This window comes from Rhinolophus ferrumequinum, chromosome 11 (assembly GCF_004115265.2).
Source record: "Rhinolophus ferrumequinum isolate MPI-CBG mRhiFer1 chromosome 11, mRhiFer1_v1.p, whole genome shotgun sequence".
In the NCBI taxonomy this organism is placed as follows: domain Eukaryota; kingdom Metazoa; phylum Chordata; class Mammalia; order Chiroptera; family Rhinolophidae; genus Rhinolophus; species Rhinolophus ferrumequinum.
In genome coordinates, this window is record NC_046294.1 from 10812761 (window position 1) to 10835324 (window position 22564).

General features: G+C 40.0%; 1 protein-coding gene across 1 annotated transcript; it reads right to left on the reverse strand.

The window, feature by feature from the left end:
- Positions 1 to 702: 702 nt before the first annotated feature.
- LOC117029889 (glycine N-acyltransferase-like protein 1) lies at positions 703 to 19527 on the reverse strand. Its single transcript, XM_033119167.1, has 5 exons — positions 19414 to 19527; positions 18625 to 18732; positions 2768 to 2894; positions 2370 to 2547; positions 703 to 2102 (listed from the first exon to the last, which is right to left on the reverse strand). Exons 1-5 carry the CDS (start codon positions 19489 to 19491, stop codon positions 1697 to 1699), a joined length of 897 nt encoding a protein of 298 aa, XP_032975058.1. The 5' UTR covers positions 19492 to 19527; the 3' UTR covers positions 703 to 1696.
- Between the last annotated feature and the right edge of the window lie 3037 nt (positions 19528 to 22564).

Genomic DNA, 22564 nt, shown 5'->3' on the forward strand with positions numbered 1-22564 from the left:
GCACAATTCTTTTTTTTTTTTAAGTGGTGAATTATTTATTTGAATCCTATTTCAATTGCATATTAAAATAAGTACAGAAAATGCATTTTTAAAAATATTCTCATATATATAAGAGATTATACATTTAAATAATTGCCTGTAAATGTGTAAAGATTGAAATAAACACAGCTGTATATTCCCTATATGTATAGCTCCAGATGTTTGAAGCATACATTCAAATTCTGGAACGCTACACCTTGGTATCTAGTTAAACATCCAGTAGAAAATACTGTACTACAGATGCTTAGGAATAAATTTCAAAACTCTATCCACAGAATTTACACAATTCTTTAATTGCTGGAATTACATCCTTTAAAATCATTTCAAATATAAACATTAAATTCTGTGGAGGTTTACTTTTTATGAAAAGATAGGGGCAAGCATTGGTTAATCACCCAAAGCCAATTTTATTAAGATATTTTTGCTTTATGCAATAGCTACAGTGTCCACAACAGCCTAAGTTCCAGAGGCAAGATTGCAGGGAAGGGCCAAAAGAGGTCATTGGTATGTCTGCACTCTTCCTGATGTTCTTTCTCTCTCTTTCTTTCTTTCTTTCTTTTTTCTTTCTTTCTTTCTTTCTTTCTTTCTTTCTTTCTTTCTTTCTTTCTTTCTTTCTTTCTTTCTTTCTTCTTCTCTCTCTCTCTCTCTCTCTCTCTCTCTCTCTCTCTCTCTCTCTCTCTCTCTCTCTCTCTTTCTTTCTTTTCAGATCAGGGATTCTGAATTGGTAATGTAAGTTTTCGATAATAAACTGCTTATAATAAGTTCCTGCCATGTGTTCTCTCTTTCATCTGGAATTTCCCACCACAGTTTTTTCTGGTCTGGTACTTTCTTCCAGACTCTTATGTCCTCACCTTAGTTGTTACTTCTTTTAGGAACCCTCCTGATACCAGATCTCACCCCTGACACAGCCGTGGCACACACAAAGGGCTGAACAAACAACTAGACTCACAGGAAACACCTTACTGAGGACCAAGCTTCATGAATGATTAACAAAGGGTATAAAAAAGGCACTGCAGCAAACACCACCTCCATAACAGAGGCCCTGAGGCTCTCAGGCTCACTTCTCTAGATTCATTTTCCACATGGCAGTTGTGGAGTGGGTGAGGTCAACCTAGGGAAGCCATTTGTTTGGGATTTCACTTTTTATACCTTGCTGGTCACAAACTGTGAGACTGACTTTCAGTTTTCAGTGTATTTGTGCATCATAAATCCATAAATAGCAGGTCCATAAATCCATAAATCCATAAATAAGCACCCATACAGACTAAGTATATTCTACTGACAATTGAAGTTACTCATTTGTCTTCCAGATAGTATATTCGGTCAATCCAGCTTCATAAAGAGTTCTGACTCCCAGAAGTAAGAACTGCTTCTGGCTTCCCAGTTACAGGTTTACTGGTAACCCCTGCCTTCCCCACAACCCTTATCATACATTTTGAAAGACTGAATTACCACCATCTCACCCTCCGCCAGACTGTAAGCTCCTCAGGATTGTGGCAACATCTTTTAAATCCTATCTGCACGTTCAACCATTCCTGGCATATTGTAAATTCCCAAGAACCATTTGTGAATGAAAGAAAGCTATATTGTGACTTCTGCTTCAATACTGAGAGAACTTTCCCAAGATGGCTAAACAGCTTCACAGGTCACAGAGGACTCATTTCTTTGGGTAGCAGGTCCATTGGTGCCATGCACATGAGGCCACAGAGAAACCAGACCGCTTTACCACTCTGTGGGATTTTTCATTCTTGGCCCCCACAGAGAGGTAAAATGGAATATTTTCTTGACGCAGGTATGTCACATAATGCATCATCATCCGTCTCATGATGCCCTTGTTTCGGTATCTCTCCAGGGTGTAGCCCATTACTATTTCACTAGTGGCGTCCATGACGCTCCATGTGATTGGAGTCCCCTCCGGGCCCAGCATGCAGTAAGCTGGCAGGGTCTGGATGCAGCGCTGGATGTAACGCAGGCTCCTCTCATTCTGCCCCAGACCCCAGAAGTAATTGACCAGCCCAGAATGGGACACATTCAGCCGGGAAAACTTCCAGTTCAGATCCTCACTGTGGAAACAAACCAAGACGAACAGAATCCTGCTCCTGTAATTTCGGGATACCACCTCATGCTAGAGCTCTCGAGCACTCATCTCCTTGATTAAATCCCCCCTTTTACAAAGTTGCTGGCTTTGACAATTGGCAACCTGTATTCATCCCAGTGAGCACATTTGTCCTCTCCTCACTCCAAAACTGATTATGGAAGTTAGAAAAATGTGTACGAACTAACAATAGTGAAGAAAAGCCACGGGATCGGGTAGCACATGTGTTTTGTACCTGTTAGGCGCATTGTCTGGGTGGTCTGCCTCATGCCAGCTTCCAGGCTTGCTCTCATTGGTGGCATTGAGTTTCATAATATCCTCCGTTACATACAGGATTAAGTTCAGATACTCCACTCTCGCTGACTTTGAAAATGCAGCTGTTCTTATTCCCTCACCCAGACTTTCTTGGCAACCTGGGAAGAAAGGTAAGAAAGCAATACTGGCAGTAATTCAGAGTCGTCTGCTTTTGTGGGGCATTTGTTATATCACAGATTGCTGTCCCCTCCCAGTCCCCAGGGTTTCTGATTTAGTAAACCTGAGAATTTACCTTTCTAACAAGTTGCCAGGTGATGCTGTTGGTTGTGGACCCACTTTGAGAACCACTGCCATTACCCATTATCTCTGACTTGTTACCTTCGATTTGGAACATTTGTTTCCAGTTGATGACCCCACAATTTTTCAGGACTTCCTGTAATTTTTGAGGCTCTTTGGAGAATATACTGTATCTGTTTATGTATAGATCGTTGTCATCAATCATCTCCTGTATGGAACGGTGAAAGGTGAGATCATTCCTTTGAACGTTTTCTTTAGTTTTCATTTATCGAGAATCTCAGTGTCAGAGTCATGGCAAGGTACTGCAAGTGTTAGAGGTTTGGCAATGAGTGTATTAGGTTGGAAATTATATTGTTAAAGAATGAAACATAAAGTAATATAACTAATTTAAAAGTATCCTTCAAGAATTTGAGAGTCCTTGTATAAATGCAGTGTGGGGCCAGAGTCCCAGAGAATAGTTTCCAGGCTCTTGGCTTCACATGGAAAGGTGCTGGCTCGCTTATTAGGTGGCCATCAGCTGTAATCAGATGACCATCCACTGTGGCTGGGTGGCCATCAGCTGTTACCAGCTAGCCATTAGCCACTAATGTAACTGCCGTGGCTATGCTGGGGGGTTAGTTGGTGGGTTGGTTGGCAGGGAGGCAGACGGAGGATTGTGGATCCTGCGGAGCCTGCTTCCTGTGTCTCCAACCCAGCCACCAGCAAGAATATAGTGGTATTACTCCCTATCTGTGGCTCCGTTGGTGTTCCTTTTGGGCCTCACCACATCCTGTGTTCTTGTGCGGGGAGCGAGAGCTGAGCCCCTGCTTGACATGCAGGTATTGAATGTGGTCCCAAATAAAAACTTAATGTGTTCAGGACAATAGATATTTTAAGAGGCCTGATTTTTAAAAGAATGACTGGAAATAGGAAATGTAAATATTCAAGGAATTATGAAAATATCAAAATGAACCAAAATAAAACAAAGGCAATGGTGAATAAAAATTAAAGCTGAAAATAATGAAATGGAGAATATGATTTAGTACAAAGGATCTACAAAGTCACGAGTTCATTCCTCCCCCCATTCTTCCAGCTCTGCCCCCCCGACCCCCCCACTCCAGTTCAAGCCATTGTTTCTCAGTCTAGTTGTGTAGGACACAGCTCCCTGGCCCATGCTGGTATTATGAGCCTTGCGCTCCCCTGCCGGCTGCCGGCTGCCGGCCACTCATGGTAGCCCATGGCAGCACACAGCAGCCCACAGCAGTTCACGATTGCTGCCGGCCACTCACAGTGGCACACAGCAGCCCGCGGCAGCTCACGCCAATGTCTGGCTGCTCACGGCGGCCCAGCTCCAGGGAGAGCTATTGTTCACAATCTTAGCTGTAGAAGGCACAGCTCACTGGCACATGTGGGAATAGAACCCGTGACCTTGGCGCCACCAGGCCGGCTCCATAAGCTCATTTTTAAATGGCCCCAAAAAGGATAAACTCCTACTAAGACTTTTAAAGAAAAACAAGAGAAAGAAAAGCGAAAAGCATGCAGTACTAGAGATGAGAAAGAAAAAGATAAGGGAACAAGAGAGTTATAAGAGAAAGTCATAAGCTACTTCAAGGCAATATATTTACTGTTAAAAGACATGAATGATTTCTCTCAAGAATAAACTATTAAAACTGACCTTCAAAGAAATAGGAAACTCAAAGACTAATAGAAATGACTAAAACTAAAATGAAAAATCTGCCATTTAAAAATCGGCCAAAATCAGATTATTTACATTTAAATTCTACATAAACCAAAAATTAACACGCAATTTCAATATAAGGCCACAGCAATGTGGGAAGATGCCCAATTCAAAATATACTAAAAAAAAAGGAATAAAAGATATTTATTGAACATTTTCACTTATATATGCAGATACAAAAATTCTGAATAAAATACCCAGTAGTAAATCAAAAGAGTAGAAGATGTGAACAAGTAGAGTTTTAGAAAGGGAAGAATGGCTTAGAATCAGAAGATTTTTCAGTGTAGTAGTTAAAGGAGAAAAACTGCATGGATATATCAATTGCTGAAAAGAAAAGTAACAAGTATGAAATAAATGAAAATAATAGGAAAATACTTTGAATATGTAAAGACAGATTAAATGCAATTCCAAATATGAATTGTTAAAGCCATCTCATTAAAATCAAGAATGAGAAGGGAAATATTACTGTTGTTAGTTGGTATTATTTTCTTAGGTTCTACTACATACAATAAGGGAAGAGACTAAAAAACCAATACAAATGTGAGAAGAGAAGAAACAACCTATCTTTGTCTATTACAGTATTATGTATTTACAAAATCCAAGAGACTGACAAAAACCACATAAACCAATGGGATCTTAAAGAATCTTGTGGCATGTTTGGAAATTTAGAACACAAATAAAAATCAATAGCAAAGTAATAATACTCAGAAATGGAAAAGGAAAAATAATTCTACCAACAGTAGCGACAAATAGCACAAAATCCCCAAAGATAAGTTTAATGGAAAGTCATTTGGCTTACCCAAGAAAAACACTAAAATTTTACCAAATGTATAAAACAGGAACTGAGAAAATTGAGACACATACCATGTTTTCAGATGAAAAGATTTAGTATTATGAAAATATTAACCCTTCCACAATTGTTTTAAAAAGTTAATCCAGTTCCAGTTACAATTGCAGTAGGTAGTTGGGATAGTTTGTGGGAAACTGGAAAACAGTTTAAGTCCATACAGCTCATAAGCCCATAAGAAAAAAAAAAAGTTAAAAAAATCAACAGTGGAGGGAGATTTCCTTTATCAGGCATTAAAACTTACCATAAAGCCACAGAAATATCATAAGAAATGACTAGAAACAAATAGATACAAAAACATTTAAATGTGTTATGTGACATAAGAGATGTTTAAGTTTCAGTGGAATTATTTGTTTAATAAATACTACTAGCATAATTAGCTAGCCATATGGAAAAAAGATATAAAAGCATCTTATTTTTTTATTATTAGTTTCAGGTGTATAAAACAACATAATGATTAGACATTTACACGCCTCACAAAGTGATAACCCCACCAATCTTCTACCCCTCTGAGATCGTATATATCTTTTACTATCCCATTGACTATATTCCCTATGCTGTACTCCACATCCCATGATTATTTATTATATATGTATAATATAATATATATGTAATATGTATAATTAGAGTTGACATTTGACATTATTCTATATCAGCTTGAGGTGCACAGTGCAGTGCCAGGCATCTACACAATCTATGAAGTGATCCCCCCGATAAGTTTGTCCAATGCTATGCCCAAATCTTTAGTCAAATGAGAACAGTTCTCAAGGCCTTAAAATGTACATTTTGTTATAGAACGGTAATATTCATATGAGTGCCCCTAGTCTTTCTTCCTTACTTGAAGATTAGACTCAACTTCACCTCCTTTGTTTCTTAGCCTTCCTGCCCTCCAACTCCCATCCAGGATATCTCTGTCATTGCCATATTATGTATTTTTTTAAATGGGAGTCAAAACATTGAGAAAGTAGAAGGAAAATTAAATTACAGCAGAATAACAGGAAAAAAAGAGGGAGCAATAGAAACATAAGAAGTGCATGGGAGTGACGTCATAGGAATGGCGGCAGCAGGGCGCACTATCTGAGTTCTCCTCCAGATCTTGTTGCAAACGGGAACTATAACCCATCGAGGAAATTTTCGCTCACCACACAATATTGTGGAGAGATTCGTGGATTGCTTGAAGCTAAGAAATTCTTGGGGATAAGCTAACTGGACGGAGCAAGGAGAGGAGGAGGAGAAGCGGCGTGGGAGCGCCCGGCCGGCAGCGGCGGGAGAGCCCAGCCCCCAGCGGAGCCTCAGCTGGCGGGGGCGAAAACCGAAAACCACGGAGCCGGGCAGGCGCGGGATCCCAGGCGGAGCGGAGAGCGCAGAGACCGGGGGTAGGCCCTTTCCCTGCTCCCACGGCTGATTTCTCCCGCCGGGAAGGCGGCGCGCCCTGCGGCGGACGGGGGGCGCAGTCTCCATACCTGGGCCCCTCCCCCCGCCCTGCCCTCCCAATCCTACCCCGCCCTTCCAGAGACTGGGACTGGAAACCGAGGTGCAGCCCCGCTGTGCCGGGCGCGCAGAGCGCAGAGACCGGGAGGCGGGCGCTTTCCCTGCGTCCCGCGGCTGATTTCTCCCGCCGGGAAGGCGGCGCGCCCTGCGGCGGACGGGGGGCGCAGTCTCCATACCTGGGCCCCTCCCCCCCGCCCTGCCCTCCCAATCTTACCCCGCCCTTCCAGAGACTTAAACCGGCCCCTGAACTGAGAAGTGGTATCTAACGCTCACGCTTTGGGAAGCCTGACGGGCAGCCCTGACCCAGGCAGACTGGGCAGTGTGCGTGATTTTGGCTGCGCTAGGAGAGAAGAGACGCCTCCACCCCCAGCCACCACCTTTTCTGGCCTGCGGGAAGAGGGCGACGCACGGCTGGGCTGGGAGAGTGAAGACCCCTCCATCTCCAGCCCCCACCCTTCCTGGCTTGCCTAGGGGGGGGTGGGTGCAGCGGCCGAGACACACCCGGAGATCAGCAGTGAGGCAGGCGCAGCTCTGGGCTTTCAGCAGATCAGAAATCTTCTGCCCGCACTCACACACACACACTGAAGAGGTGCCTTAAGACTCAAGAGTTTTGGTCACATATCTGGTGGTGCCACTCTCAGTGTGCATTTGTGCAGGCAAGGGCAGAAACTGCACTGATATTGTAAAAACTATCATCCAGACCCCTCAGGCCCACGCTTTTAAGTCTGCAGTCCCAAAGTCTCTCTGGGCACCAGGTGACCGGCTCTGCCTGCGCAATAAGCAGGGGGCTCCTTGGTACAGCAGAGAACAACCTGGACATTGCTTGGTGGGCTTAGGCCGAGACTGTCGCTGCTTTTTGTATTGCTTTGTTTTGTCTTGTTTTGCTTTGTCTTTATATCTTTGATATCTTTGCCTCTGTCGAGTGGGGTTATCAGGTGGTTTTTGCATGTGAACGTATTTGATATTTTTCTTTGTTGTTGTTGTTGTTGTTGTGCTTGGTGATTTGCTTTGTTCTGAAACTGCCCTGCCAGGGCCCAGCTTGTGAGGCACGGTCAGCAGATCAGAAATCTCCCGCCCGCACCCATACACACACACTGAAGGAGTGCCCTAGGACTCACGAGCTCTGGACAAAGGACTGGTGGTGCTCCTCTCGGTGTGCATACGTGCGGACAAGGGCAGAAGCTGCACTGACTTTGTGGAGACTATCATCCAGACCCCTCAGGCCCACGCTTTTAAGTCTGCAGTCCCAAAGTCTCTCTGAGCACCAGGTGACCGGCTCTGCCTGCGCAATAAGCAGGGGGCTCTTTGGTACAGCAGAGGACAACCTGGTCATTGCTTGATGGGCTCAGGCCGAGACGGTCGCTGCTTTTTGTTTTGCTTTGTTTTGCTTTGCTTGGTTTTGTTTTGCTTTATCTTGTATCTTTGATATCTTTGCCTGTGTTGAGCGGGGGTTATCGGCTGTTTTTTTTTTTTTTTTTTTTTTTTTTTTTTTTTTTTTTTCTTTTCTTCTTCTTTGCTGTTGTCGTTGCTGCTGTGCTTGGTGATTTGCCTTGTTCTGGGACTTCCCTGCCGGGGCCCAGCTTGGGTGGCACGGGACTCGGCATATCTGGGGGCCAACTCCAGACCAAATCGGAGTGCAGCCGGGGTTGACCTACAGGTCACATACCTAGAGGGGGTTCTCGGCAGGCTCTGGAGCCCATAGAGGCCAAATCACATTGGGGTGGTCAACCCTCACGCAGCAGAGTGCCCTGCGGGGGGCAGAGCCAAGTCTCACGGCAGGTCAGCCCAGGAGTTGACCCCACCTGCTCATTAGCGGGAAGCAATTAAAGATCTTCTTGAACGGGACAGTGTACACAACACAAGACTCACCTTTGGAGCACACGCAGAGGAGGACGACGTGGTGCGAGTCAAATATAAAGGACACATACTACACAAGATAACCTAGCAAGAACTAAGAACTCTAGGGGATCTACCTAATATATCAAAATAAACACAGTCAGCCAGAATGGGGAAACAAAGATACACGTCCCAAATAAAAGAACAGAAGAAGCTTCCACAACTGGAACCAAATGAAGCAGACGTAACCAACCTCTCAGAGACTGAGTTCAGAACACTGGTGATAAGAATGTTTAAGGAGCTTAGAGAAGACATAAAGAAGGATGTAGAAATCATAACAAACGAGCTTAGAGAAAACATAAAGAAGGATGTAGAAATCATAACGAAAAACCAGTTGGAACTAAAGAACACAATTACCGAAATTAAGAACTCACTTGAAGGAATTACCAGCAGGCTAGATGAAGCAGAGGATCGAATCAGCGACTTAGAAGACAAGGTAGCAGAGATCACCCAAACGGAACAACAAAAAGAAAAAAGAATAAAAAACAATGAAGATGGCCTAAGAGACCTCTGGGATAACATCAAGCGCAACAACATGCGCATCATAGGAATACCAGAAGGTGAAGAGAGCAAGCAAGGGATTGAGAACATATTTGAAGTAATAATGTCTGAAAACTTCCCCAACCTGATGAAGGAAACCAACATACAAGTCCAGGAAGTGCAGAGAGTTCCAACCAGGATTAACCCAAACAGGTCCACACCAAGACACATTATAGTTAAAATGGCAAAGCTTAAAGACAAAGAGAGAATCCTAAAAGCAGCAAGAGAAAGACGGAGGGTTACATACAAGGGAACTCCCATAAGACTATCAAATGATTTTTCTACAGAAACATTGAAGGCCAGGAGGGAGTGGCAGGAGATACTTAAAGTGATGGAAAACAAAGGCCTACAACCTAGATTGCTTTATCCAGCAAGGCTATCATTTAAAGTTGATGGAGAGATAAAGAGCTTTCCAGAAAAAAATAAGCTAAAGGAATTTATTACCACCAAGCCAGCATTGCAAGAAATACTAAAAGGTCTTCTGTAAATAGGAGAAAGATCAAAACAACCTAACTACAAATTTAAAAATTGGCAATATCTATGTACCTATCAATAATCACTTTAAATGTAAATGGATTAAATGCTCCAATCAAAAGACATAGGGTGGCTGACTGGATAAGACAGCAAGACCCTTGTATATGCTGTATACAAGAGACTCACCTCAGAACAAAAGACACACACAGGCTGAAAGTGAAGGGTTGGAGTAAGATATTTCATGCAAATGGAAACGAGAAAAAAGCTGGAGTTGCAATACTTATTTCTGACAAAATAGACTTTAAAATGAAGAACATACTAAAAGATAAAGATGGGCACTATATAATAATAAAGGGATCGATCCGACAAGAGGACATAACCCTAGTAAACATCTATGCACCCAACATAGGAGCACCTAAATATATAAAACAGGTACTGACTGACATAAAGGCAGAGATCAACAGTAACACTATTATAGTCGGGGACTTCAACACACCTCTGACCACAAGGGACAGGTCTTCCAGACAGAAAATCAATATGGAAACAACAGCCTTAAATGATACATTGGACCACTTGGATTTAATCGATATTTTCAGAACATTTCACCCCAATGCTGCAAAATACACCTTCTTCTCAAGCGCACATGGAACATTTTCCAAGATAGATCATATGTTAGGCCACAAAACAAGTCTTGATAAATTTAAGAAAATTGAAATCATACCAATTGTCTTCTCTGATCACAATGCTATGAAATTAGAAATGAACTACAGGAAAAAAACGGGAAGACACACCAATTCATGGAGGCTGAATAACTTATTACTAAATAATGAATGGGTCAAGCAGGAGATCAAGGAAGAAATCAAAAGATATTTCGAGATAAATGAAAATGAAAACACGACGACCCAAAATCTTTGGGATGCCGCGAAAGCAGTCCTAAGAGGGAAATTCATAGCTTTGCAGGCCTACCTAAAGAAACAAGAAACATCACTAATCAACAGTTTATCTTCACATTTAAGGGATCTGGAAAAAGAACAGCAAAATAAGCCCAAAGGGAACACAAGGAAGGAGATAATAAAGATCAGAGCAGAATTAAATGAAATAGAAACCAGAAAAACAATACAAAAGATCAATGAATCCAAGAGTTGGTTCTTAGAGAAGATAAACAAAATCGACAAACCATTAGCCAGACTCATTAAAAAAAAGAGAGAGAGGACCCAAATTAATAAAATCAGAAACGAAAGAGGAGAAGTGACAACGGACACTGCAGAAATACAAAGAGTTTTAAGAAGTTACTATGAGCAACTATATGCCAACAAATTTGACAATTTGGAAGAAATGGACAATTTTCTAGAGGCGTACAACCTTCCAAGGCTAACTCAAGAAGAAACAGAAAACCTGAATAGACTGATTACCACCACGGAAATTGAATCAGTAATCAACAGTCTCCCAACAAACAAAAGCCCTGGACCAGATGGCTTTACAGGTGAATTTTACAAAGCGTTCAAAAAGAATTATCACCAATTCTCCTCAAGCTCTTCCAAAAAATCCAGAAGGAGGGAAGACTCCCAAACACTTTTTACGAAGCCACTATCACCCTGATCCCAAAATTAGACAAAGACACCACAAAAAAAGAAAACTACAGGCCGATATCTTTAATGAACATAGATGCAAAAATCCTCAACAAAATATTAGCAAACAGAATTCAGCAATACATTAAAAAGATCATTCACCACGATCAAGTGGGATTCATTCCTGGTATGCAGGGGTGGTTCAACATCCGCAAATCTATTAATGTGATACACCACATTAACAAAATGAAAAATAAAAATCACATGATCATATCAATAGATGCAGAAAAAGCATTTGATAAAATCCAACAGCCATTTATGATAAAAACCCTTAAGAAAGTGGGAATAGAGGGATCTTATCTCAACATAATAAAGGCCATATATGACAAACCCACAGCTAACATCATACTCAATGGGGAAAAGCTAAAACCATTCCCCCTAAGATCAGGAACAAGGCAAGGATGCCCATTATCTCCGCTTCTATTCAACATAGTTCTGGAAGTTCTTGCCACAGCAATCAGACAAGAAAAAGAAATAAAAGGCATCCAGATTGGTAAGGAGGAAGTAAAGTTATCATTGTATGCAGATGATATGATACTATATATAGAGAACCCTAAAGACTCCACCAAGAAGCTATTAGAGCTGATAGATGAATTTAGTAAAGTGGCAGGATACAAAATTAATATTCAGAAATCAGTTGCATTTGTATATACCAATAATAAAACATCAGAAGGAGAAATTAAAAAAACAATCCCATTTACAATCGCTCCAAAGACTATAAAATACCTGGGAATAAATTTAACCAAAGAAGTAAAAGATCTATACTCAGAAAATTATAAGACACTGATGAAAGGAATGAAGGAAGATATAAATAGATGGAAACACATATCATGTTCATGGATAGGAAGAATTAATATAATTAAAATGTCCATACTGCCTAAGGCAATATACATATTCAATGCAATTCCTATCAAACTGCCAACGTCGTTTTTCACAGAAATAGAACATATAATCCTAAAATTTATATGGGACCATAAAAGACCCCGAATAGCAAAGGCAATCTTGAGAAATAAGAACAAAGTGGGAGGTATAACAATACCTGACTTCAAATTATACTACAAGGCTACAGTAATCAAAACAGCATGGTACTGGCATAAAAACAGACACATAGATCAATGGAACAGAATAGAGAGTCCAGAAATAAATCCACGCCTATATGGCCATTTAATCTACGACAATGGAAGCAAGAATGTACGATGGAGTAATGACAGTCTATTCAATAAATGGTGCTGGGAAACCTGGACAGACACATGCAAAAAAATGAAGTTGGACCACCTCCTTACACCATATACAAAAATAAATTCAAAATGGCTTAAAGACTTAAATGTAAGGTCTGAAACCATAAAATACCTAGAAGAAAATATAGGAAGAAACTTCTCAGACATTACCCGGAGTAAGATTTTTACTGATATACACCCTCGCGCGAGGGAACTAAGAGAAAGAATAAACATGTGGGATTATATCAAACTAAAAAGTTTTTTCACAGCAAAGGAAACCATCAATAAAACAAGAAGGGATCCTACTGAATGGGAAAAGATATTTGCCAGTGATATATCTGATAAGGGATTAATATCACAAATCTATGGAAAACTTACTCAACCCAACTCCAAAAAAACAAACGATCCAATTAAAAAATGGGCAGAGGACTTGAAGAGACATTTTTCTGAAAAGGACATTCAGATGGCAAACAGACATATGAAGAAATGCTCAACCTCACTAACCATCAGAGAAATGCAAATAAAAACCACAATGAGATACCACCTCACCCCAGTCAGAATGGCTATCATCAATAAATCAACAAACAACAAGTGCTGGCGCGGATGTGGAGAAAAGGGAACGCTTATGCACTGTTGGTGGGATTGCAGACTGGTGCAGCCGCTATGGAAAACAGTATGGAGGTATCTCAAAATTCTGAAAATGGAACTACCTTATGATCCAGTAATTCCACTCCTAGGTATCTATCCGGAGAAATCCAGAACTTCAATTCAAAAATCTCTATGCACTCCTATGTTTATTGCAGCACTATACACAATAGCTAAGACATGGAAACAACCAAAATGCCCATCGGTAGATGATTGGATTAAGAAACTGTGGTACATTTATACAATGGAGTATTATGCAGCCATAAGGAAGAAAGAAATCTTACCATTTGCAACAACATGGATGGATCTAGAGAACATTATGTTAAGTGAAATAAGTCAGACAGAGAAAGATAAGTTCCATATGATCTCACTTATTTGCGGATTCTAAAGAAAAGAATAAGTGAATGAACTAATCAGAAACTGGGAGACAATGAGGAAAAACTGAGGGTTGCTAGATGGGCGGGGGGAGTGGGGGGTGGGGGGGAGGGTGAGGGGATTGGAGGGCAGTCGGTGACCACAGGATGGCCACGGGGTTTGAAAATTAATCTGGGGAACGTAATTTGGTGGTTACCAGAGCGTAAGGGGGTTGGGGGGTGGGGGATGAGGGTGAGGGGGATCAAATGTACGGTGATGGAAGGGGAGCTGTCTCTGGGTGGTGAACACACAGTGTGATTTATGGATGATGTGATTCAGAATTGCACAACTGAAATCTATGTAATTCTACTAACAATTGTCACCCCAATAAATTAAAAAAATAAAAAAAAAAAAAAAAAAAAAAAAAAAAAAAAAAGAAGTGCATGGGCTAGTTGGGGGTATTTAGGGAGGGGAGTCATGAATAAGGAAGCACCGGCAAACTACACAAATGAAGAAATGCAAAAAGAATGTGATTTTTACATGAGGGCTGTACATCCCCTTCACAGTGTTTGAGAGATGTGTGCAAAGAGTAAAAGAATCTTAATTAATGTTATTTAAAAACATATTCCAGATGAAATGAAGATTAAAATGTTAAAAGTAAAAATTAACTTATTGTAAGAAAAAATAGGAAAATATTTGTATAACTGTGGAGTAGGAAAACCTTCCCAACTAGAAAAAGGAAACTCAGAAGTCATAGTGAAAAAGATCACATGTTTGATTACATGAAAATTAAAATTTCTGCTTGTCAGAATCTCCATTTATGGTACTAGACTTATGGGGTGACCACTTCATAATTATATAAATGTCTAATCACTATGTTGTACACCTGGAACTAACATAATATTGTATGTCAATTGTAATTGAAAAAAAAATTGTAAAAGAGCTCTATCTGGAAAATAAAGATAATTGTAAATTGGGAAATTTTAGCATATACCTCAAGTGTTCATATCCCTAATATTCAAAATACTCTTGCAGAATTTTAATAATCATGCAAAAACCCAGTATAAAAGTGGTCAAAGGATATGAACAGATGATTAAGAGTAAACCCCAAATGCCTGAGAAACATATGAAAATGTGTTTAATCTTTCCATAGGGAGGTGCAAATTAAATCTAGAATAAGATGCCATTTTTCATCCATGAGTTTGGAATAAATTGAGGGATAACACCCAAGGCTGCTGAGAATGTGGGGAAATAGTTCTTCCGTTTACTGCTAACAGAAATAAAATTGAGGCAATCTTTTGGGAAAGTAATCTGGCAGAGACTACTGGACTTTGAAACACACATGCCCTTTGACTTGTTTATAGACCGTCAGTCCTATTGAGATATATTCCTGGATGTAAACATATGTGTGCAAGGATGTTTATTGAAGCATGTTTGTATTGGAAGAAAACTGAGTAATTTGAATAGAGCAATGGGAGAATCGCTCAATTACAGTGCATTCACTCTATAGAATATTACACCACTATTAGAAAGGAGGTAGTGCTACATTCATTGACCCAAAGGGATGTCCACGCTGAATTAAAGGCAAATTAAAAAGTTATGAAGAAAGGGAGTTCCTTTCTAGTTGCTAGATGGGATGCTGCTCCATTCATGAACTGCTTAATAAAGCCAATTAGATCTTTAAGAAAAAGTTATGAAAGAACAGATAACAAATACGCTGTATTTGTTAGTATGAGCAAGACACTGATTATCTCAAGCGGTGGGAAAAGAGGAGAAAGGAGGAAATGAGAGGTTATTAATCTCTTAAAACAACACTGGATTGTTCCACTTGTATCATCAGCATGTATTACCTTGATGATAAAAAGTAACAAAGAAAAAGTTTAAACCTGGTCTAGATCCCCACCCCCACAGAGTCTTATTCATTACATCTGGGTAAGATCTTAAAACCTGTAGTTTAAATGATCATCCCACTGGATTCGAATGCAGGGTGAACCCCCTATTTTTCAAATAAGAAAACTGAAGTTCAGTAAAAAGATTGTGCCTTTCCAAGGTCAACTAGTAAGTGGCCAAGTGAGATACAGGGCTAGTCCAATGTTAGTTCTACTCTTCCTAGCTACTCCTCCAAAGTTTTGAGGAAGTTAACAGACTTTTTGGTTACATGGTGATGGAAGGAGAACTGACTCTGGGTGGTGAGCACACAATGTGATATATAGATGACGTATTGCAGAATTGTACAATGGAAACCTATGTAACTTTACTAACCATTGTCACCCCAATAAATTTTAATTAAAAATAAATAAATAAAATAAAATTTTGTTTTGACCATTTTTTAATGGAAAATGTTAATTACACAAAAGTAGAAAAAGTTTTATACATATATAAAATTAGCCCCCATATACTCATGACCCAGCTTCAATAATTTTCTATTTATGACCAATCTTGTTTCAATTGTACCCTCTATTGTACCCTCCAATGGATTATTACATCCTTAAATACTTCAGTTGTTAACATTAACAGAATTTTGACTTTTTAAAAAAATAACACCCCTGATGTTTGTGGGGAACTTACTTAGATAGTCTCTGAATAAAGTTTCTGCATGTAAATTTGAATTTTTGTAACACTACAAAGTAATGTGGAATTTGGTCAGATGAATAAAGGAAGATAGTTCAACTTCAAAATACAATTTGGGGTCAAGTGATTTTCTATGTACCTTATACTTTGAAGGAAAATTTAAGGAATGTATAAAAACTGATTTGGTGTTAAAAAAATCAGTCATAATTACATGACAATTGGATTGCTTTTTTTTAAAATTTTTATTATGTTTTTAATTTATTGGGGTGACAATTGTTAGTAAAATTACATAGATTTCAGGTGTACAGTTCTGTATTACATCATCTATAAATCCCATTGTGTGTTCACCACCCGGAGTCAGTTCTCCTTCCATCACCATATATTTGTGGATTGCTTTTTAATACTGAAAGGAACATGGTATGCTATGCAATTAAGCGAGGTGAATATAGTTCAAAATAAATTGTATTATCTTACATCTTCCCAATTTTTGTCATATAGCTATACCATGGCACTTTAATATATTTAGTATTTTTATTTATTACCTCACTTTTAAAAAAATTAGCCTTGCTCAAAGCAATGAATATGTGACATCATGGGTTTGAGGCTATAATTATATTTCTCCAATACACATCGTAAATATGAAATTAATTGAAATAAAAAGAAATCTTTGACCATATGTCACCTTTTGACCACATTTAGCATACCACACTTTGAAGAAACCGGGCTATGGGATTTCATATGCTGAGTGTCAGTCCTCACACCCAATTGCCAGGAAGCCAGGAGACCGAACGCACATCCTTAGGAAAAGTGTCAGGAAGGAAGATGTGGAGCGCGTCCAGCCCAGCCTGGTTCCCTGGTTTCCTCACCTGAGGTCACTTCATTACTTTCTGTACCCCAGGCCTAATTTGGATTACTTTATTATTTTCGGACTCAGCTTCCGTACCCACAATAAAGCCTACTGGCCTTGAAGCATCAGTGCACTGACTAGATGTCCATGGCACTGGGAAGTTCATAAGCTTTAGGGCAAAAATAGATCAAGGCTTGCATCTCTCTCAGTTTAATCACTCTTTGTATGACCTCAGCCATTGACAACTGTAATATTTACAATCAAGTGCTGTATACTAAGTTTTTGATATACAGCCTCTCATTTAAACTTTGTCATTCTGTGTCGAAGACACTCTTTTTTATTTAACTTAATTTATTTTCCAATTAGAGTTGACATATAATATATGAGTTTCAGTACAACAAAGTGATTAGACATTTATATACCTTATCAAGTGATCACCCTGATAAGTTTAGTACCCAGCTGACACAATACGTAGTTATTACAATATTATTGACTATGTCCCCTATGCTGTTCTTTGTATCCTCATGACTATTTTTATAACTGACAATGTATATTTCTTAATTCCTTTCAAGGAAGGTACTCTTATTATCCCCACTTAACAGATGATAAAACTGAGGCTCAGAGAACTTCCTGTGGTCACATAGCTAGTAAAATCAGCAGTCATTCAAGTTTGAATTCAGGTCATATTAGCCAAAGACAAATGCATAAGGGGTACTTTTGTGCATGATTGTTAGTTTTGAGGTTATAATTGTTTTAGGATAGATTTCTGGAAATGGAACTGCTGGGTTAAAGGGTAAGAATAATTCTGAGATTCTTGATACATGCTGCCCAATTGCTTTCTAGAAAAATTGTAATTATTCTTATATCCATAAAAAGTCTATGGGAGCATACATTGTAGTGGTTGTCTTTATTATTCATAATTAATAGTAGCTGAAATTTGTTGTTCATTTCCACTTGCAAGTCATTGTGTTGTTTATCTGTGTTATGCCATTTAATTCTGAGAATAATCCTCAGACAAGGTATGTTGTAGCGAACTCTTTTTTTATTTTATTTATTTATTTATTTATTTATTTATTTATTGCCTTTATTTTTTGCTTTAACTTATGGTCTCTTGCAGCCACATGACGTATTATCTCTCAGCATAGTTTTCTCATCTCTAAATTGTAGATACTCACTTGATAAGGTTGTTCTGAGGATGACGTTCGCTAACAGGAGAAGTGTCTCCACCTCGTGTCTCCACATAGTCATTACAAGTCCCTTCCTGATTCCCTTCCTGAGAGGCGTTTTTGCTACAGGACTTCTGCCTGGTTTTTGTTTCTAAGTGGCTGTTCTGATGTCCAGGACACCCATGTCTCCCTCTAGGCTGGCCTTTTTCCAGCCCCTGTCACTGACCTCCCAATCAGCCCTTAATCTGCATCAGATCAGAGGAGAGCCGCCAGTGCCAGTCTTCTTCTCTTCCCTCTCCTTCTCATGCCTCCCTCCTCTTTCTCCTCCTCCCCCTCACATCCTGCTCTCGTAGCTGAGTTCTACGCTTTGACAGGAAGGGTGGGGGTACGGAGCTCATCCCAGGCACCAAGTACTGCAGGCGTGTCTTTAAACTATTCCAGTTTCTCTTTTACCTTACGCAAGCAGCCATGGTGTGTCAGAACTGGGTTGGCTCCTCAGGCCCTTTGGAGCTGACAGGTCCACCTGTCCAGGTCTGTGCGCCTACCTGCTTTTGAGGCCGGACAACGACTGTCCGATACTCAGGCCAGGAGTCTACCAGCACCTCCAAGTTGAAGGGGTTTCCATGGTTGATGTGATAAACAGAGCCATACACCTGAAGGAGGAGCAGAAGGGAGTAGGAGAGATTGGGAAGGTCACACTGGCATCCTCGGAGATGGGCACATGGATGAGATGAGGAAGAGAGAAACGGAGGCCAGGAGAGGGTACCAGGACCAAATCAGTGATGAGATACATGAGCCCTGTCCCCAGGACCATATTTATGGACGTGAAGGCACCAGCAAGCAGATGGAAGAACTCACAGGAGTCCTCATGATAACAAACAGCCAGTGTGCACTAATTGGGCACTTGCTGTGTTCTTAGTACATACATCATATGCAATTTAGTGCTGACAATAACTTCAAGAGGAAGGTGCTAATATTATCCCTCTTTCACAGATGAAGGGACCAAAGCACAGAAAGGTAAAGTGACATGCCCAAAGGCACACAATTAGCAAGTGGCAGCGTTGGAATGCTACCCGTTCAGTCTGTCTGCAAATCCTATGCCCTTAGCCACCCTCCTCCACTGCCTCCCCAAGTGAATGACAAAACCTGCAGAACAGCCCCAGTTGCCTCCTACTGAGAAGAAGCAGCAGCTCTAGAGGTGCCTCCCCCTCCATCCTCTTTTGCAGTTCCAACCTCCTTACAGAAAGTCGGGAGGAGAAGCAGAATTATGAGCCTGGTATCTTCCTATCCTCAACATCCCATTTCCCTTCCCCAACCTCCTGCTACCCTCTCACCTTCAGGGATTCAGGGATGCTTCTGGCCAAGGATTTGTATAAGGTCAGCAGTTTTGAGGAATCTCGCAGCAGAAGCATTTTGTGGGACACTTCAGTCTTTGAGCTCTTCAAGGAGAAAGTCTGAAAAGATTAGAAGTAAAGGGAGAGGGAGAAGGTTTACGGACCAAAGGAATTACAAATGCACTTTACACATATTCACCAAGTAATCCTCGTGTGGATGTCACTCTCCTTTTGAAGACACCAAAGCTTAGAGAGACTAAGTAACTTCAAGTTCATCCACAAATGAGAGAGGCAGAGGCAGATTTTGAAACCACAGATGAATGAGTCTGAAACCCCTCCACCACCACCATAACAACCCTTTTCTTATATCTTGGTCACCAGATGCCTGACAAGCCTTCTTTTATCATGAATAGAGAATAGTAGCCCTTCAAGGACAGTTAGGACAGGAAACTTAGAGCAGGGCTTGACAAGCATTTTCTTAAAAGTGTTTTAGACCATTTCAGAAGTTGTCTCGGTTTCATTACAAGATTTTAAAAACAAGGAAAAGTTTTGACACGAAACCATTGAAGTTCAGTTGAAATGACATTCGCAATTCTCAGAAATGGGCCAAGAATGTAACAATCACTTGGAGAAGGTCATCAGCATTAACTGATAGTGGTTCAAAGCTCAGGCTGGGTTCAAATTTTAGCTGCGCCTCCGATTTCTTCGTCAAGTTGGTCTCAAAATGCTTTCTAATCAGTAAACTGGAGATGAGAGAGCATACTTTTCAGAGGTATGGTGTTACACCATGTGGTGCCTATGAAACACTTAGCATCATGCCTGGCACAAAGAAATTACCATATTTAGTTTTTTGTGTTGGTTAAATTATCAACATGCTCTTTTATAGATTTAGGCTTTATATCCAGTGATGTGAAAAATAATAAAAAATGTGAAGAACTTAACAAGTTGATTACTGGAAGAGGAAGAACCCATGAATCAGATATCTGAAGCAGTCATTACCCAATTAGCTAATATAGGTGTTTAAATTTGTTTTATGTCCATGGAGATGAAAATAGTTAACAAATATGTTTGTTACATATATTTTTTCTTTGCTTGGGCTAAAGTCTTGCTAAAGGTACACTATGTTCTATAGTTTCATGAAACAGTATGTAAACAAAAGCTTCCTATTGCCTGAACTCAGGATTTCAGAATGTTTGAATGTCTAAGTAAACAGAACTGTGTTTCTGACATGAGTCTTCTTATGCTATTCTTATAGCTGTCAGACAAAGCTACTGTGTTGTTTTTTTTCACCTGCAAATACTTTTCTTGCTCTTTGTTCCCCCCCAATTTATCTAAAATTACCCAATCTCATGTTTTTCACTATTATTTTCTCCTTGAAACTTTCAGTCAAGGTTTTTAGAAGTTTTAATTCAAGATTCATTGTGCTAACTGGCTGTGTCTCACCTAAGCAAGACAGGAAAATTAATTTTCAAGATGTAGGACAGCTCTCAGAATTCAAGGAAAAACTTAACTTCCCAAACTTGCTGAGAAATCAGGCAGCCTTGTCTAGCTGGGTATGGAAATCAATGGCTGGTTTCTTTAGAACATTGTTATAAGGATGAATCAGTTCCATCCTCTCCATCCATGTGCCACAAGCCTCATGATTCAGCTTCCAAAGGTCTGATCCGACTAGTGTGGGACTCACGCCCACCACCAGTAGGTCAGGGAAGGGTAGAGAACCTTGACTGACAGGGTCACTATAACTATAGGCAACGGGAAAAATGAGGTGTGTTAACAGAGAAATGGAGAACAAATGCTAATGGCAGGCAAAAAATAAATAAATAATTAATTAATTAAAATAAAAAAAGAGTTTGCTACAACATACCTTGTAGGATTATTCTCAGAATTCAATGGCATAACACATATAAACAATTAGCACAATGACTTGCAAGTGGAAATGAACAACAAATTTCAGCTACTATTAATTACGAATAACAAATACAACCACTATAATGTATGCTTCCATGGACTTTTCTTTTTTTTCTAGATTTTATTGGGGAAGGGGAACAGGACTTTCTTGGGGAACAGTGTGTACTTCCAGGACTTTTTTCCTAGTCAAGTTGTTGTCCTTTCAATCTTAGTTGGGGAGGGTGCAGTTCAGCTTCAAGTTGTTGTCCTTTCAGTCTTATTTGTGGAGGGCGCAGCTCAGCTCCAGGTCCAGTTGCCATTGCTAGTTGCATGGGGTGCCGCCCACCATCCCTTGTGGGAGTCAAACTGGCAACCTTGTGGTTGAGAGCCCGAGTTCCAACCAACTGAGCCATCCGGGAACTCAGCGGCAGCTCAGCTCAAGGTGCCGTGTTCAATCTTAATTGCAGGGGGTGGAGCCCACCATCCCTTGCGGGACTCGAGGAGTTGATCCGGCAACCTTGTGGTTGAGAGCCCACTGACCCATGTGAGAATCGAACTGGCAGCCTTCGGAGTTAGGAGCACAGAGCTCCAACCGCCTGAGCCACCAGGCCGGCCCCCATGGACTTTTTACGGATATAAGAATAATTACATTTTTTCTAGAAAGCAATTGGAAAGCATGTATCAAGAATCTCAGAATTACTCTTACCTTTTAACCCAGCAGTTCCATTTCCAGAATTCTATCCTAAAACAATTATAACCTCAAAACTAACAATCATGTACAAAAGTACCCTTTATGCATTTGTTTTTTAATAATAGCAAAATATTGGAAGCACCCTAAATTTCCAAAATACAGGAATGGTTAAATAAATGATGGCATATTTACATCATAAGATAGATACAGATCTTAAAGTTAGGTTTAAAAATATTTCTTAATGGTAATGAAATTTGCCATTATATAATGTTAAAAGAAGAAAGTAGTAAACAGAATTGTTGACTCAATATGATTGAAGTTACATATCATATATAAAGATGTTAATAATGCTTCACTAGGGCGGTAAAATTTTGGGTAATTTTAGTTTTATACTTTTTAAAATTTCCAGTATAGACAATAATCCTGAATTACTTTTATAATTAAAGAAAACAATTTTATTTTTAAAAAATTTTGGCTCTGTATTCAGTGAGCAAGGCATGGATTAAATATGATAAAGAGATTTTTTTGTGTTTTTTTTTTGCCCCCGATCCCCTTTGCCCCCGCCTCCCCGCC